This window comes from Gavialis gangeticus, unplaced genomic scaffold (assembly GCF_001723915.1).
Source record: "Gavialis gangeticus isolate Ggan-Ray unplaced genomic scaffold, GavGan_comp1, whole genome shotgun sequence".
Taxonomy (NCBI): domain Eukaryota; kingdom Metazoa; phylum Chordata; order Crocodylia; family Gavialidae; genus Gavialis; species Gavialis gangeticus.
Window position 1 is genome coordinate 12,726,328 of NW_017728998.1, and position 18,811 is coordinate 12,745,138.

General features: G+C 46.0%; 1 protein-coding gene across 1 annotated transcript in view; it reads left to right on the forward strand.

The window, feature by feature from the left end:
• The window catches only part of ADAMTS18 (ADAM metallopeptidase with thrombospondin type 1 motif 18), a 125,232-nt gene that overhangs the window by 20,710 nt on the left and 85,711 nt on the right, over positions 1-18,811 (forward strand). The window contains exon 2 of the mRNA XM_019505270.1: positions 15,191-15,473. Within this exon, the coding sequence (XP_019360815.1) occupies positions 15,191-15,473 (283 nt within the window). The remainder of the gene's footprint in view (positions 1-15,190; positions 15,474-18,811) is intronic.

An 18,811-nucleotide genomic window follows, 5' to 3' on the forward strand; every position in this document is an offset into this window, starting at 1 on the left:
CCCACACTGCTTTGCCGGGATCTTCCTGAGCAGCAGCTGGAGGCCAGCGGTGGGCTGGACTCTGCAGGGCGCTGCACCTCCTGCTTGGGGAGGGACAGGGTCGGGGGGAGAGCGATGCTGTGATTGTGATGTGTGGATGCCCTGGGCAAGCTTGTACAGGCAGTTTCCTTAGTGCTATTTCACTATAATGCTGGTTTTAAATTGATACCCGATTCCACTTAGCGAGTTTTGTTATAATGCTCGCAGTCGCCATCTTTGTTCGTCCAAAACTTTCGGTTTCACTTAACGCTATTTTGCTTAATGCTCAGTTTTTCAGGAACCAATGAAGAGCACTAAGCAGGGGGTGCTTGTGTTTTGGTGCCCTTTGGTGCCTTCCCACTGGCAGGGGATGGGCAGTGGTGCTTCCAGGTGGGGATCAGGGAGGCAGTGGCCTGGATTTTCTGAAAAATAATATGGTCACCCTATATACATATTGAGTGCGTGCACGCACGTGTGTGTGTGTGTGTGTGTGCGCGCGCGTGCGTGTGCATGCATGCGCATTTGGATAAATGTCATTCATAGAAACTGGTCTTTGTTTTCAAGGTATAAATAGTGTCAGAATGCAAATAGATATGACCAAGTATCTTAATTTCCTGCAAAGCAAAGTTAGTATTATTCTAGAATATATCATCATTACCCTGCAATAAATGTCAGCTTAATATATTTAAGCACTAATGTGACAGTTCAGTTACCTTAACCTAAGAAGCAAATTAAAATATTTTTTTCCTATTTGCCACATGTTAATAAAAGCAGGATTGCACAAAGATGTTTAAGCAACTTCAGTCAACTGCAAAAATACAAAGGCACTATTGAGCGTTAACTTTGTTCATTTAGGAATAAAAAAAAGACAAGTAATTGTGTTACCTTGTTTTAACAATTGCTGAATGTTCAGAATAATGCTTGTGCTGTACATTTTAACTGAACAGAGTACTCTTTCATGATGAACTCAAAATGGCTCTTTAAAGGTCCTGGACTCTGAGGACCTTTGAATGAGGCAGAGTAAATACTATGTTATTAGAAATCTTGACATTTTAAAGCTTACAGTATAGGCTATAAGCAAGCTATATTATTCTGCTAGAAAACCAATTAATTCAGAATAGAGTTGAGAATTTTTCTGCTTCACCCAGATTTGGAAAGAAAGTGTGAGAGAGAGATATGTAATGCAACTAATAAACCAGTTTGGTTTGCCAAGTGACTTGGATATATTTTTTCTTTGATTAAAAAAATGTTTAAATATGTGTCTCGATCATTAACTGAACCTAAACATTCAAAGTGGTAAGGAGCCAGATATCATCAATCTGGTATAAATTAGTACAGCCCAATGACGTTATCTTCATCAGCTCAATCCAATGAAGCATCGTGTTTTTAATTATTAACTCTGGGATTGTCAGCAGCCAATGCTACCCATTATGCAAATGACTCTTCATGGTTTCTCAGGGCTGGATATCATGATAACTTGGGAATATACAGTTAACTTAAATTCTCAGTAATATTTTGAATCCTCTCATGTCTCCTCGCTGCCTGGTTTGGGATGGGATAAAAAATGGCGTTTTACTTGTGGGATCTCTGACTTCAGCAATACATGTATGTCATTGGAAGTCTCTTCCATTCTTACTAGTTTCTCAAAACAGTTTCTTAACCATATTGGTTTGGGCATATTCTGGAAGTGTTTACAGTCTGTAGACCAGACACAGTCCAATGGGACCTTTGGGTCCTCAACTCTTTAAAAAGCAGGTCATTGACCTATGTGAGAAGGGCGGGGAGGCTCCTATTTTGAAAAATCATGGGTTGAGTTTTCAACTGTCTTTTTAGATCCTTTGCAAGTGTTTTCTTATCATTTTTACGTCTCATGATTTGTCTGTTTCTGTAGGATTAAGACATCCTTCATCTCAGCCACACTTTCTGCAGTTCAGTTCCTAACTTTCTGCTGTACCAGATATATGACTTCTCCTTTTCTTCCAATCAATTTCACACCAACATTTGCCCATAGGATTATGTTTTTCAGAATATTCCCATTTCAACCCAAACGTGAGAGGGGCTTATCAGTTTGTTTCTCAAAAAGTCAATCAATGATACATTCTGTATATGATTTTAGATCATGATATATTTTAGGGTTGTAATTACTTGAATAGTTTTGCTTATGTCTGTAAGTAAAGTTGTAGTCCAACCAACTCATCCCAAGTGAGCGCAACCCAAAATATCTTGTAGAGAGATTGATAGATGATGTCATCTTTGCTTGAGAGTTGAGAATTTATTTTGGCTGTATGGTCTTGCATTGCATTAAATAGCTTGAATTAGTAGACAATGGCTGCACTTTGCGTGGGTAGGAGGGATTGGATCTACAGCATGAATACTAGAATCATAGAAATTAGGGTTGGAAGGGACTTCAGGAGGTCATCTAGTCCAACCCCCTGCTCAAAACAGGACCAGCCCCAACTAGATCATTCCAGCCAGGGCTTTATTGAGACAGGGATTAAAAACCTCCAAAGGTGGAGCTTTAACCTAGGTAACCTGTTCCAGTGCTTCACCACTCTCCTAGTGAGAGAGCTTTTCCTAATATCCAACCTAAACCTCCCTTGATGCAACTTGAGAACAGTGCTCCTTGTTCTGTCATCTGTCTGCAACTGAGAACAGTCCAGCTCTATCCTATTTGTAACCTTCCTTCAGGTACATAAAGGCTGTTATCAAATCCCTTCTCAGTCTTCTTTTCTCCAGACTAAATAAGCCCAGCTCTCTCAGCTTCTCCTTATAAGTCACATGCCCTGGCCCCCTAACCATTTTTGTTGTCCTCTGCTGGACTCTCTCCAGCTTGTCCACATCCTTTCTATAGTGGGGGGCCCAAAACTGGACATGGTACTTCAGATGTGGCCTCAGCAGTGCTGAATAGATTGAAATAATTACTTCGCTCTATCTTCTGGCAATGCTTCTGCTAATGCAGCCCAGGATGCAGTTAGCCTTCTTGGCAACAAGGTCATACTGCTGACTCATATCCATTTTTATTGTATATCCAACCACTGTAACCCCCAGGTCCTTTTCTGAAGAGCTGCTGCCCAGCCAGTCAGTTTCCAGGCTATACTGGAGTTTGGGATTGTTTCATCCTAAGTGTAGGACTTTGCAGTTGTTCTTGGTAAACCTCATGAGATTTCTTTTGTCCCAGTACTTCAATTTGCCTAGGTCACTCTGAATCCTAGACCTCCCCTCCAGCATATCTACTACACCCCTCATCTTGGTGTTATCCACCAACTTGTTTGGGGTGCACTTCATCCCATGTTCCATATTGTTAATGAAGATATTGAACAAAAATGGCCCCAGGACTGACCCCTGGGGCACTCCACTTGATACCTTGAGCCATTGATTACTACCCACTGGGCCCAATGTTCAAACCAACTTTTTATCTACCTCCAGTCCATTCATCCAACCCATACTGGCTGGCACATCCCGAGGTACAAGAAGAATTTCACTTTCCTTTCAGGACTCAGTAGGAAAAAAAAAAATCTATTGATGCCAATGGGAGGCCTTCCGTTTTCTTCAGCGGGCTTTGTATCATGCATGCATAGAGCAGGGCCCACTTTCTGTGCCTTGTGAAGGCAGTAACCTTGTCCAGGCAGCCACTTGAAACAAAGGGCTCTGCATACCATTACATTGTGACTGACCCTGAACAGAGGCAGGTGGAGAAACTCTCCATCTTAATGTCCATACTCTTGCATGTAGAATCTGAAACCGGAGACCTAACTTCCTATTTCTAGGGGCCAGCCTTAGCCGCAAGGCAAATGAAGGTTGCTGACAGGCAGTTTGTAAGTTGTCTGGCTGGTTTAACATCCTATGCAGCTCTGCTCTGCCCTCTTTCTCTCTTCAACATGCTTCTTTTTATTGCAGGAGTGAGGGTCAGACACAGAGGGTCCAGAGCTAGAGTATCTTGGCTAAGAGGGAGTCGCCTTCCAACAAGAGAAGTCTCTGATGGCCAGTTGTGGCTCCTTTGTGTTTCCTGAGTGGTGCCAAAAGACCAGAGACATTATTAAAGAATCAGATCTAACAACAGAGCTGGAGTTCATGCTTGAATGAATCCCAGCTAACAACATTCCCCAAGCTTTCACTGCAGTGTGAACAAGAAATAATTCTCTCAATGTCCAGTGATTATTGTGATGGGAGTTTTACAATTACATTCATCTGCTTAGTTAGTCTCTGCTAATTTGGGGATATTGGAGACTCTTTCCTTTTCGGAACTTTCCATTTTTTAGGAAAATTCTTCATTTCTCTTTCCTTTTGCTAGACATCCCAGAAGGCACAGAAGGTCCTCCTGTAGCACAGAAGGTCCTATGTCAGTGTTCATGGAGTCAATAGTAACCTTTCCAATGAATTAAGTTAGCTGTGTGCTTGCATTTATAACACTGCAGGCCAATTTAATAGGTACAAATCCCTCATATTTAACCCCTTACTTCTGAAAGTTTCTTCATTCTGAATGTATCCATCCCTATGCAACAGGAAGTAGCTTATTCAGTGGTCATTATTTAAAGTCAGTATTTGCTAATGGCTAAAACAGAGTAGTTCTTGGTTTTTTAAGGTTCAGATGCACATGCAATATCATAACAGGGAGCTAGGAAATATATAGTGTTGCTTAACAGTTATTTTTACATATAGTTTTAATATTCTAGTCTAGTCAAGGTGATTCTGTCATCATATAGTGAGTAATTTCACTTGGTATAAGCCTAAACTAACTAGTTGTATTTATTTAGCAGATTTTGCAGTCCATCTGTTTGACTGTACTGCGTCTTCTCAGATTTGAATTTCATGCTGCTGCATTTCTTACCTCATTAGCTGTGTCTGGATTGTGACTCTTTTGTAACTCCTAGTGCATATGGATGTGTTGTTGCCTGTAATTTAATTAACGCACAATAAAAGTGGCTTTATGTAAATATGAAATTTACTGCCACAAGGGTATCATAGTGTGGAGAAGGGTATATACTGCCTCCATATCTCAGATTTAAAAAAAATACATATAAATAATAGAATAATATATCTTTGAAAAAAAATCTGCTACAGGATGACGGGTCTTTTGGCTGTCATTGTTTTGTGTCCTACAAAGGGTGCTGTTTGGTGAGATGTTGAGTGCTTGGAAGTGAGGAATGATCATAACCTTCAGGAAGTGCTCGGAATTTGGCAAGACTGGGCATTAAGGACCCAGTGCTCTCCCACCAACTTCAGTGGGATTTGGGTTAGATTCTCAGAACATGGAGGAGAATAATATAAAAGTAATCTTGTAGGCTCTTTGAATGAGATACAAATGAGACTGGCTATTGGAGAGAAAACATTTTAGAGTGGGATTTATCAAAAGTACTCAAGATGGTTGTGGCAGAGTGGGAACTCCCTAACCAGCCACAGTGCTGGTTTCCCCACCTGCCTCTCCTGCCACACCTTGTTGATATCCAATTAGGATGTTAATTAGGTGGGAGACTACCCATTCTTGCCCCGATGCCAGGGGGCACTTTCTGCAGCTCCATTCCTCCCCTACACTGCAGCCCAAGCCTCGCAGATGGCATCCAGATGACTCAATGCTCCTGGCCTACAGCCAGACCAAGCTTAGGCCGCAGACACCCACGTTCATACCTTGCTCCTCTCACTAGGGAGTCACTCTCCACCCCCTCTCACAGGGTCACTTTCTTGCATCGAAAACTTGTACTCCCTCTTGGAGCAAGCTTCTTCAGCCATAGGCTTTATCTAGCTCATACTTTGTGTGGCAGACGTACTGTCTTTTGGGCCTCTCCCATGACCGTCACTGGGGTAGTGGCCAGCCAATTACCCAACTGGGTCCAAGCTTGCTCTGGGACGGACGGACGGACGGACACCTCCCAGCCCTCTGGTCTTCCTCTCACTGGGGCTCCACACCTCCATCCCCTCATTGGGGCCCCTCCTTTTGGGGCCACCCCTCACCAGGGCGTTCTTAACCCACACCATGACTGGTGCTCCAGGGTCTCACAGGGACTGTCACTCCCCCCTTGGAGCAGAAGGTCATTGTAATCAACCATAGGTCTTACTTTTGACCCACACTTGGCCTCCCAGCAGTGGGGGACTTACCAGGGTCAGGACTTGCTCCTGTCTCTCTGACTGAGCCCCCTTACTCAGCCTCTGGCTGAAATTGCAGCCTCAGGCATCCAAAGACATACCTTGGACTTCTCCGCTCACTCGGGGTTCCTACCATGCCCTCTCTCAGGCCTTTGCACCACACCTCACCTCACCTCACCCTGGCGTCTTAAGGGAGTCACAACTGACTTCTTCTCCTGTGGTTGGGCCCATGTGCTGCCCTTCAGGCTGTCCCTCAGCCCTACTCAGCAGACTCCCCTGGGCTGTCCTTCAGGCTGACCCTCAGCCCTACTCTGCACACTCCCCTGGGCTGCCCTTCAGGCTGACCCTCAGCCCTACTCAACCCTCTTCCCTAGGGCCTCACTACACCGCCCTCTCTCAGGGTCAACCACCCCCATAGGCTCAGGTGGCACTCTGTTTGCCATACCTGGCCCCACAACAGTCACTCCCCAAGGTCTTATACCCCCATCATGGGCTCAGGTGGCTGCAGCCATGCCACTACTGCTTCCAAAGCCCACCCAAAGGTGGGGAATGGGGCTAAGGGACCCCTACCTGCCTTTCACCAGGGTGGCAACTGGCCTGGTATTTCCTTGGGGGCTCCCACCGGACGACTCATTCCTGGAAGTGTGTAGTTTTAGGTCATGCCCAGGACCAGGGGCCTCCAAACCATCCTCTTTAGCTCCTGCCCTTACCTCCAGGATGTTGCATGCAGCCTTGCAGCCAGGTAATGTTACTGCCTGGCCTGCCAGTAGGGAACTGCTCTGTTTATATAGGTGGCCAGAGATCTGACATGGCCACCGCAATCAAACAACTGCTGGCTTCTTGGCTCAGCTCTTAAAGTGGCAGGCGCCAACAGTGCCCTGCCACAATTGGTCTCTCTTATTTTTTGAATATAGTAGGAGCTAGTCTAAGGCAAAATGCTTTCTGAAGTTCCTACTCTTAATCCTTACATAGTAATCAAATTTGAGTGAAGAAATCCTGAACCAGATTTCCTGTTAATAAGCACCCATGTTCAGATTACTCAAAGAGATTCCCCCTTCCTTCTGAAATGTAACAGGAAAATTCAGGACTACTGCTTTTGCAATAATGCCCTGACAATGTGAAATTTTATAGAGGACTTACAATTTCATTAGCAGATTCAGAGAACTAAGCACACGATTCATACTTAATCATTTATTTAATAAATATTGGCTTTTTAAAGCCTGCAGACTTTACAATTGGTTTATTTGTTGATTCAGCATAATTTGGTGTCTTCCATATTGCAGCTTCTATCTGGTATGGTATTGAAAAGAGGTAAGTCTTAGAACATGGCCAGCAGGATAACCACTTTGTTTTTTGGCAGAAGAGAGGGGTAGTAAATTTGAGTTGAGGACTTCTGGGCTCTCTCTGCATTAGTAGTTACGTTGTTTCTTTGTGTAGTCATGAAGATTAATACCACACACTGGTGTGCCTTTACTATGTTAGGAACAGACCTTAGGCTCAACTAGACCTTTGACCTTTCTGATGTACCCTTGGTAGCAAACTAACACAAATTGTACAGCTTGCAGGCTACTCATTTTTATAAAGACCAAAACTGAAGTAACTGATGCTTGAGAAACAAGGAACTGCAAGTACCTCCATAACTGTATACCTTGCTCCAGTCCCACAACTTGTGGATCTCAATACATTAGGAATCTGAGCCAAATTTTCAAAGTTATTTCTGAATTACTAATGAAATCGGCTAAGTGCAAACACCAGAAATGCCCTTGCAATTTGTAGAAATGAAAAATTACATGCGTTTGAACCTACAGTCAATCTTGCATAGATCTCAGCACCTGCGCCTCTAGAACACTAGAGAGACTGCATCAGAAAAAGTAGACAGTATTCAGCCTTCATAATATTTTTTCAATTAGGAAGATCATTTCTAATTTAAAGCCCAAAAGGAGAGCATTTCATCTGAGAATTGAGCCACAGCCTTGACTGAAGAAAACTGAATCAGTTTATGGGTCCCTCACCTGCAGCACATAAAATCATGCAGCAAAATGAGTTCAGCACATGGTTCAGGATTGAGTTCATTGCATATTTCTGGAGACCTTGGTCTACCTGTATGTTGTTAAATATAGGAATTACATTTGGGATGAAAACTTGGTGTACATCAGGGGTAGTTGTTGCAAGGAAAACGTAGAAAATCCTTTGTTGCATGTGGTTTTAATCATTTATTAAATGAATCCTGTAGGAATGATTTCAGATGTGGAAACCTTTAAAACGGAGAAATAAAAAACAAATTTACTCTGTTTCTGTTTTGCAATAGATGGGAGTAAAATCAGTAAACAGATGCTCATTTATCAATGTAGTATAGCAGATGATTGTATGGAACGGAGCATCTTGCCCAGAACGGCAAATGAATTGTGTTACTTCTAAATGTCTGATGACATAAATCAAATAATTCAAATATTAGATTTCTCCCTGTAGGAATATGATTTTCTCTGCTGTACTGTGACACGAAATTTGATGTTTCCCAGCCCATTGAAATTGGTAGGCAAACAACTTACATTCTTGCACATGATGAGAAGTTCCTCACACCCATTCTTTCATCGGAAGAGACAATTTTGTCCCTTTCTTAAAATGTGTTGAATGACTAGGTTTGCTTTTTGGCCAATTTATATTGAAATCCCTGCTAAATCTGTTTATGGTGAATATACTCAGTAGGCATGCCTACATGAGATACCTTACTGCACAATAATGTAGTTTACTGCACAGTAAATGTCAGTATTCACAAGTAAATTTGCTACCTGCAAATGTAAGTAAGAAATTTACTTGCGAGTACTTAGTGTGCAGTAACACACATGTAGATGCCAACCAGCAGCAAATTTGCTCCCAGTTAGCCCTGCCAGTAGGGGACCAGCCAGAGGTTAGCCCCAGGGCTCCTGGCCTGGGAGCCTCTCCTGCTCCAGGGCTGGGCCGGCTCTATGGCAGTCCCAGCCTCAGACCCTTAAAAGCTTGCAGGCATTTTGAACCCAGGGGCACACGCAGGAAGCCTGAGGCCACTCCAGGCCCCTGTGTCCCCTTGGGTAGGCCATAAGCCAGCTACACCGGCTTGCCTGCACTCCAGTTCTGCTGTCTGGCACTGCAGTGCCGTACAGGTGCCAGGCCCGACCTGTCCAGACCTGCAGGCTGCTCCAGGCTCCTGCTAGGCCTGTCAGCACCCAGGCTCAACCGCAGGCAGGTCCTGGCCACCAGGGCCAGCTCTAGCTGCCTACAGCCCACCCCCAGCGACCTGTCTGGAGTCTGCAGGTGCTGTGGCGTATTTCCTGCCTCAATACGTGGCTGCCAGTCTTGTGCCGTGCCCTTGTGCTGGGCACTGTAGCCAGCTGCCTAGGTCAAGAAGCACAGAGACAGCTATGCAGAGGCCCAGAGAGCTGGCACAGGAGCCCCAATGGCCTTGTCGCCATCCACACCAGTGCCCATCAGCTGGTCGCAGGAGGAGATTGGTGGGCACTACGGGGAGAGGCAGAAGTGCAGCGTCAGTTTCCACAGGGTGGCCACTCCAACGCCCACATGTATGAAGGGCTGTTGGGATGGATGCAGGAGCATGGGCACAACCGGTTGCTGCAGCAGTGCTGCATAAAGGTCAAGGCCTTGAAGGCACAATGGGTCATATCGCCAGCCACAGCTGGCAGTTGGGGAGTGCCCTCAAGCCACAGCTGTGCTGTGTGCAGCAGCATGGGCAGCCTGCCTGAGTCCCTGCCCTGGCGTGGCACTTGTGGTGACATGTTACTGGGGCCCCTCAGGCCACCACCAGCCCGTTCCACTGAGGTCCCCTCCTGCAGCCTCCACCAGCAGCTCAGGAAGCCTGGGCCAGCACCTGTCCTGACAGTTCTGCAGCCTTAGCCCCAGCCTTGAGGCATGGCCAGCCATGTCACTGCCTCCCTCCAGCAGCTCCAGCTCCACCTTGGAGGTGCCCACATGCTGCATCCCGCCATCCAAAGAGTCCACTCAGAGCTGCATGCTGTCACCACCAGCCAGGACTGAGTGGAACCACTGGCTACACCAGCCATGGCCACATGGTCAGCTGTGCGCTGGAGGAAAGGCCCTCCTCACCTCAGCTCTTGCCCAGCTGCACTCCCCTGCCTCCAGGTTCCCCCTACACAGAATGCAGGGAGGCAGGAGATAGTGCAAAACTTTATTAAGCATCTCATGCTTAATAAAGCTAGCTGGGCATGGGCCTGTCATGCCAAAGAATGTGTCAGTGCCAATGGCGATGTCCTCCTCAGTTGTGGGAGGCAGACCCATGTAGCGCAGCCACAGGTAGCTTTCCAGGTGGTGGTGGAAGCTGCAGAGCAGCCCAGGCTTGTCCCCTCTCCCCCACACCATTGAAGCTCAGAGTCCCATGCCAGTTGCACAGGTGTACCTGGGGTACCATGGTGAGCAGCAGCAGCAGGATGTAGTGGGTTGGGCACCCCTCGGTCCATGCAAACAGCTCCTTGTGCAGTGCCCAGGACATGCGCAGCAGAGGCATGCTGAGTGAACAGCACTGCCACAGTGGGGGCTGCCCCTGGGGTGTGTCCCTGGAGAAGCCTCCTGCAGGGAGGGCAGAGGTGTGGGCAGCTCCTCATCCTAGTTGTCTGGTAGCCCTGCACTGTGGGCTTGGTGGCAGCAGCAGGCCCCTCCATGGACCTGGGTGGAGGTCCAGAGGCACCTCCACCAGCCAAGAACCCCTGCCTTGGACCCTGCCCCAGGTCCCTCACCACCCAGCCCCACCTCCTGGGCCCAGGCTCACCACTCATTTCAGCTCCACATTGGCATGGAGCCAAAGCTACCTGCAGTGGGGCCAGGACTACATGCTGGCTCTGGAAACCAGCTGCTGGAGTTGGAGCCGCCCATGGTGAGGGTGACTGTCCGCTGTTGCCCAAGGAGGAGCCCCCCACCCACCAGGCCTGCTGTGGCATGTGAACCCACAGGGGAATGGCCAGAAGCTGTGGTGCTGGCCAACTGTCTCTGGGCTCTGCCCTCTAGGTGCCCCCACCCCACAGTTTCCTACCCTGGGATGATATACAAAATACATTGTAAGTAGTTTGCATGGAGAAGAGGGTGCTTTATTATTGGTGGGTGGGGTGGGTGTTGAAGGGGCTCTGTTGTGGTGTGGGAGGGAGAGTGGGGCTCTGTTTATTGAAGGGGGAAGGGGGAGCCTGTTTGATGCGAGGGGAATAAAAACTGTTGTTCCTCTGAGATGTGTCTGCAGTCAGCATGGTGCTGGGGGTGGGCAAGGAGGGTGGGGACATCCATGGGAGGCTGTCCAGGTGGGCTACAACAGGGAGTGCAGGAGGAGGTGATCAGCCAGTCCTTCTCACACCTGGTGCCCTGGCCCCCGGGGCCTGGTGTGTGGCTCACTTGAGGCCTTGGTGGGGCGGGGGATCCACTGCTGTTGCTGCTGCTGCTACTGCTCCTGCTGCCAAGTGTCCTTCACCCACCGTGCCTTCTACACCCAGACCTCATAGAAGAACTCTTCCAAGGCCCCACAGATATTATGCAGCATGCAGGCTGTGATGATGACCTGGGGGAAGTTGTCCTCAACGAACTCCAGGTGGGCAGTGAGGGTGTGCCAGTGTCTTTTTTAGTGGCTAAGGTGAATTCCACCAAGGCCCAAGCCCAGCCCAGGCACTGGTTAAAGTGGGTCCGGGTGGGGTTCAGCTGGCCAGTGTAGGTCCATGTGAACCAGGGCAGGAGTGTGTAGGTGGGGTCCCCGATGAGGAGGGGCAGGACCACCATGGCACCCAGCTGCAGGTCTGGCACCCCCTGCACAAAGCAGCTGCTTTGCACCAGAGCGGAGTTGCGAAACACATGGACATTCTGGACACTGCCCGCCCAGCTGGCACTCAAATTTGTGAAGGCACTGTAGTGGTCAACAATGGCTTGGAGCACAATAGAGTGAAAGCCCCTCTGGCTATAGTGGTCACCATGGGGTGGGCAAGTGATGGGAATGCGGGTCCCATCCAGGGCCCCAATGCACTGGGGGAATGCCAGGGCACAGAACCCCGCCACCACCATCAGGGGGTCATGCACCTGGAGCATCATGTGCCCCAGCACATCCTGGAGGGTGCCACACACCTCCAGAACATTCTCCCCCACAGTGGCCTTGCCCATGCCAAGGAGATGCCCCACATAGCGGAGGCTCATGGGCATAACCAGCTTCATCACAGCAAGGGCCAGGTGAGTGTCCCCAGGGATGGGTGGCCACATGGCAGTGTCCTGCCACTCCAGGTGTGGCCAGAGCTTCTCCAGGAGGTCCCAGTAGGTGGCCTGGGTCATGTGAAAGGCTTCCAGCCACAGCTCATTGTCCCAGGTCTGCTGGATAACTTGCAGCCACCAATCTTAGCTGGCCTGGCAGGCCCAGAGGCAGTGGGGCTGGAGGCCCAGAAGAGTGAGGGTAGCTCCAGCAGTGACATCCAGCAGCCCATCATTGGCATCCCTGCTGGGGTCCGGCTAGCTGGATGGGGTCTAGGCAGCAGCTGTGCAGTGGCAGCTGCCCTGGGACAGCATGCTGTGGCTAGGCAGGCAGTCACTGTGTGTGGGGAAGCCAGGACGGCCCAGATGGCCATTGGCCAGCTGGAGGTTGGCATGGCGAGCCAGCAGGACCAGTGTGGTGGCCATCAGGAGCCTGGGGCCACTGCTGATCATCGCTGCCAGGGGCAGGGACTGGAGCAGCCATGGCACAGGAAGCTGGAGGCAGTGAGGAGAAAGCTGTTGTGTCCTGCCCCTGCACTGAGCACACTGCGCCTGGCCAGAGAAGTGGCTGGCCAGGGACCAGAGCACGGGGCTGCTTTTTCCAGATGGCTGCCAGCTGCTGGCGGCTGCAGCTAGAGCCTCAAGCTCCCCCTGATGGCAGCCGGAGACCATTGCAGGGCCACAGGAACTGGCACCTGTTTGCTGCCAAGAGCAGCAAATCTGCTGCCATGTCCCTGCGTGTGTAGACGCCTGTGTGGGAGCAATTACTCACAAATAGTTTACTTGCAAGGAAACTGATCTCAGATCAGATCCATGTGTAGATGCATCCAGTATCTGTAGATCCATATGTAGATGCATCCAGTATCAATGGCAGCATTATCCTGAGTAATAAACCCTACAGTTAAAGCTGTGAGGATTTCGTATTTTATTCTGTTAAATTTTCCTCCTGAGAGCAAGCTTAAAGAATACCACAAAGCTGAAAGAACCACAGGGGGTAATGATGTATTGAAGTCCTCTGACATCCTCAGTTTGGACAGAATAGAAAAATGGGCAAGATGAGCTAGTGGTGCACATCATAAACATGCAGCTGTAGGTGCATAGCTGTGTCATCTGCCATCAGAGAGCATTCTGTGGTGGCATCACCAGCTGCGGCGTCTACCGAGAGAGCTCACATGTTATACCGAGTGTTTTGTAGAGGCCACCTGCTGGTCGGTATGCACTTTTACAAAGCGAGAGAAATGGGGCTGTCACTTCTGGAGGTGGTCTTGGCATGAGATGGTGCCTGTGATCTACAACACATTCCATATCTAGAATTACGTATATAGTTGTCTGCTGAGGTTTTTTGTTCTTGCTTTTGACTACAAATTGATGCTTGCTGCATCTATCTGTTGCAGTTTTCCTCGATAAAAAAGATGTTTATGACGACAACTTTTACAAGTCTGGGAAATGAGAAAAAACATAAAAAGAGCTAAAGACGTGAATAAAAATGCTTCCTCATTGCCACCCACATTCTTCTGGAATTACTTAATCGCATATGTAGCTTTATTTATCATTAACCTATGAAAAATATAGCATATGTTTCCCAACTTCAACTCTGCCTTCTGGTGACACCAGGAGAAGAAAAATGACATGGAAACATAAATGTATCTTTAAATACAAGTTTCCTCTTATATCTGGGACCAAAGACACTCAAATTCTATAGTTAAATTGTTGAATGTTAGTGTTAAGGTTGCTTGCATTTCCATATCTTAACATGCTTGGGAAATTTTGAAATATAATCTTAAACTGGAATTTCCTGGCTTTGTAATACTTGGTTTTAGAACAGACGCAAGTTGCCATCAGCGTGTTTTGCTCTTAAGTTACAGAGATGATCATCAACACAAACTCCATTCTAATATTCTGTATCCTTTTGCAGATATTGTTCGTCATGCATATTGTGCAGGAAAGAAGTTTAATATTTCCTAAGAAGTGGATAATTTACTGCTTGTTAACAGGTGTTATGCTGACAATGCTGCTGTCTGACACCTTCACAGTAATTGGCCCAGCAAGTACTGGGTGGCATGAATCTATGAAACCTCAGTTCATGCTTCCCAGTACTGTCCCACTAAGGTGTCTGAACCCTACTCTGAAGAGACATTTCATGACTAAGGAGGTATTCATTATCCATAGTCCACTCAGTCCTTGGAGTGTACTGAGATTTATAAAAAAAGTTTCCATATTAAAAATGCTCCTGTCTGATCTACCTTGGTGCCTGGGACGTGACTATTAGAGAGAAAGCTTCCGAGGAGCATTTTGAGAGCCACTGTAGCACCATCTCTGACTTGAGTCTTCTGGAGCATGAATAACTTTGTGGGATGGCGAGTCCCGTTAGTCACTAGAACGGAGCACAGCAGGTAGGATGGAGGACTAGCAGCTAGGCACATCTCTTGTCTTAGAGCAGAGGATGCAATGATTAAGTGAATGCTACAGAAGACTGTTTTACATGGGGAATCTGCTAATTTTATTGACCTTTCTCCAAAGTCCAAATGGGATATTCCACTGTAATAGAAACAAAATTTACCTCCATTTTTAAAATTTCATTTTGGAAAGGAATTCTGTGCTCATCAAACCAGCTTTGTCCCCTTTTGGCCATGCAACAGTATTTCTGTCTTTTTGCTTTTCTTTTCCTGGTGGCAATATTGCCTGATAGATTCAAACAGACACGAAAGCCTAACTTCATAAAAGTCTTAATTTTGTAAAATATACTTTGCAATTCAGAGAAAACAGCTATTTAGAAGGAACCCAGTGTTCACAGGTAGGCAGAAATATATTTGTTGTCAAACTATGACGTTTATTTTTTTTTCCTTATCTGTATTCATTCTTTTTTTAGTCAGGTTTGATAAGGACACGGGAGAATGAATTCCTTATATCTCCATTACCTCAGCACCTAGCACAGGAACATAATTATACAGCACCCGCTGGACATCATCCTCATGTCTTATACAAACGGACAGCAGAAGAGAAAGTGCACCGGTACAAAGTATCTTCCAGCCCCAATCACTTTTCCCCTGGTCATCACAGAAATCACACTTACTCCAAGTATCATGGTCAGGCGAATGATTACCACCCTGGAAGGTTTCAAAAGCAGCATTTTTGTGGACGTCGCAAGAAATGTATGTAAGGAAACTTTCTCTCTTTGCTTGCGATAGTAGTTCTTAGAGACATTGAGGTGCTACTTTTAGTGGTTTGCAACCAGTGCTGTGATGGGGACTGAAACACTTGGCATGGATAAAAGGAGCTGGAGTAGGCATTTGAATGTATGATGCTGTCCATCTCTGTTATTACCAGACCTCTACCAGCCGGTGACTGGGTTGCTTAGGAATTTGCTGCATCGGGTGAAGGACCACTTGTTTTGATTTTGCTGAGGCTGATACAGCTTTAAATGAAGCATCCCCTTTCATGTTCTGGCTTTAAAACTGCCTCTTTGTCACAGTTTCCAATGCCAAGTCCCTGCTCTATTTACTTCCAGTTTTGGTATATGCAACTACACCTGAAGGTGAAAAAAACCACATTAAAAACATTATTGTGGAAGAGGAGAGGGAATACGTTTCTCACAATTTACCATTTCATAGTGAAGTTCTTAGCAAGCAAGATCTTCAGAAAGAGCATCCCTAGTAAATTATTTAAATGAACTTCTTCAGAAGGTATTGAAGTGGTATTATTCTGCCAAGGTCCATGCTGAGGTCTTCGCTAGACCCTCAACGTTAGACTCTAGAGCTTTGAAGAGCCCCCGAGGATCTTATGGCTATCCTTACTATATTTATCTGGAAGCTGACCTGCCTCTGGTTACAGCTTCTTATCTAGAGCCCCAAGAAAAAGCATACACTTATCAATAACAATCTCTCAGCTAAAATGTGTCCCTTCAACTTCTTACTTAATTCTGGGACAATAGGAAGGTCTCAGTTGCAAAAGTTGCAGGATAGGAGGAGATGAACTCTGAGGAAGGGAAGAGAAAGTTGGGGGAGAGAAAGTTGGGGGATGGATACTTGATTCTATTCTAGAGGGCTCTTGACCTGCCTGAACACAATCCCCTTTAAGCTTGACATGTCTTTATATTTTTAGTTCCTCATGTTTTCCATCAGTATTTCAGCTCTCTCTCCTGCATATTTCACCTAAATCCTCCATAGTTTAAGAAGCACCACTATGCAATTCCAGTATGAAGTGCAAGTTGTCCTCTTTCATACCAGTTTTTAAATTGCTGGGCATTGAATAGCAACCAAGGGGGACTGCTTCAGAAATGCAGCTGAAAGAATACTTCAGTAGCTTGTGGTCTTCTCTTTCATGACGATCATTATTTTTTAAAACTTTACTTAAAACACTTAGGATATTGATAGTGCAAATAGATTCAGGGGCAAGCAATTATTTTGGGTGGAGGGCTGCTTACTGAGATTCAGGGGCAAGCCATTGAGGGCCACATGACAGGCAGTCTGGGGCAGATAAATATTAATTTTCTAAATTTTTTATGGGCCCCACGGGCCAGATAGAATGGCTTGGCGGGCCGCATCCAGCCCATGGGCCACATTTTGCCCACCCTTGTAATAGATGATAGAGGGCAGACTCTTCCAAGTTACTTCTAGCTAGCTGTCTACATGTATATATATTATCTGGTCCCTGTCACCAAAATATCCAAGCACCTCACAATCCTTAATGTTATTTATCCTCATAGCACCCCACTACTCTTCTTGCAATTTTACAGATGGGGAAGCAAGATATAAGAGCCTTAGTGAATTGCCCAGGGTTACACAGGAAGTCCTGGAGGAAATAGGGTGTTGAATATCAGTCTCATAAGTGCCAGGCTACCACCCTAACTGCTAGACCATCAATCCTTCCTGTCAGGGAGTGAAAGAGAACATTCCTTCTACTTTCAAAGGTGCTAGAAACATAGCATTGGTAGTTCAAATATATGGTTAACTGGAGTTTGAACGTAAACATGATCCTTTACTAATTTGTATCTAACATGGCACTGAAGGAGGAAGGTGGTACTGCACGGGGGTTACAGTCAGTGTGCAGGTAAGTATTTGCTGATTTTTACCAGGTGCCTTGACCTTGTGTATAAAAGGAGTGGTTTCTCTACCCTTTTCGTGCTAGAACCTGCAGCCCCACTTACTAGGATACAACCATTTACTGATTTCTGCTTTAACAATACGGGAAGGAGAAGGGCATCCCAAATCTCGAGTGCTTGTTTGTTACTCTAGGTTGAGCACTCGTATGTTAAACATGTAACTTCAAACTTTTGGTTGTGATAAGGTGTGCTCTAACCATTGTTTCAAGCAGAAGGCATTGCAAAAATGGTAACTTCAGTAATGCTACCTGGAGGAATAAGGGTTTCAGGGTCAGGAACGTTTATATAGATTACACATATGGGTTTATATAAACACATAGAAAGTCATGTCTATTAAACTATGTTAAAAGAGTATTATTCAAAAGTTAAGAAATACCAGAACAAAGATTGCTGAGGAATTTTAATTCAGCCCCACAAACATATACATTATGATGCAGTCTTTAATTACTTCATCAGATACTGTTTTTACCTCCCAGAACACCTGCCTCTTTCAGACCACAGGAAATGTGGTGCTTACTTAATGAGCAGCTATGCACTGTTTTATTTCATCTTCATTCTCCAATGTGTGGCCCCATGCCTTATTTGCTGCATATTATTCGTACGCTTATCTGAATATAGGATGATTAATGTCTTCTAGGGCTTTCGGGTGATGCTCATCACTACAGGAAGCATGTCCTTTGGGGAATGCTGTGTGACCCTAGCTGTAAGAGATACTATCAGCTGTGTCTTGTGAGGGTGAATTGTAGCAATTCAAACCCAGACTTGATCCATTTCTGCAAAACAGCATGGAAGCTTATCCCTAGCTTATCCCTGGAAGATATATGAACCCGCAGTACGTAAGCATCACTAGAGCCAGTCAGCCGTATTTGATACTACTTAGCATAGCATCATTGTTACAGGGATTGAGAGTTGAACATATCATGTCCAGTAAGCCATCATAAAGGTGAGAAGTGCTATTGCTCCTTAATCATTAGTAGCAGTAGTGAAACAGTTGCAAAGGAGAAGGTGAATCTAAGGGAACATTGCTGTTGGATCAACCTATAATTCCGGTAAATATAAAAGAGACATTTTATGAATCAAGAGGCAGCAAGTCTTACAGCCTTCTAGACAAGGCACCACTATATGTTGGAAATAGACCACGCACGTGATTGTTTGGGTGGATGCGTGTCTTGACAGGATAATACTTTTTAATGAATTTTACTGCAAAAAAAGTCTTTTATACACTCCATTTACACTTTTAAATATAGTTTAGAATAACAGAATTCTTGCAAGTAAGTCAGCAGGAACATTGCATTGTTACAACTTGCAGCTGCTAAATCCCTGCACACTGGGGCCTGCAGCATGTTTTGTGAAGAGCTGTGGTCTCCTTTGATGTAAAGGAGAGAGAAA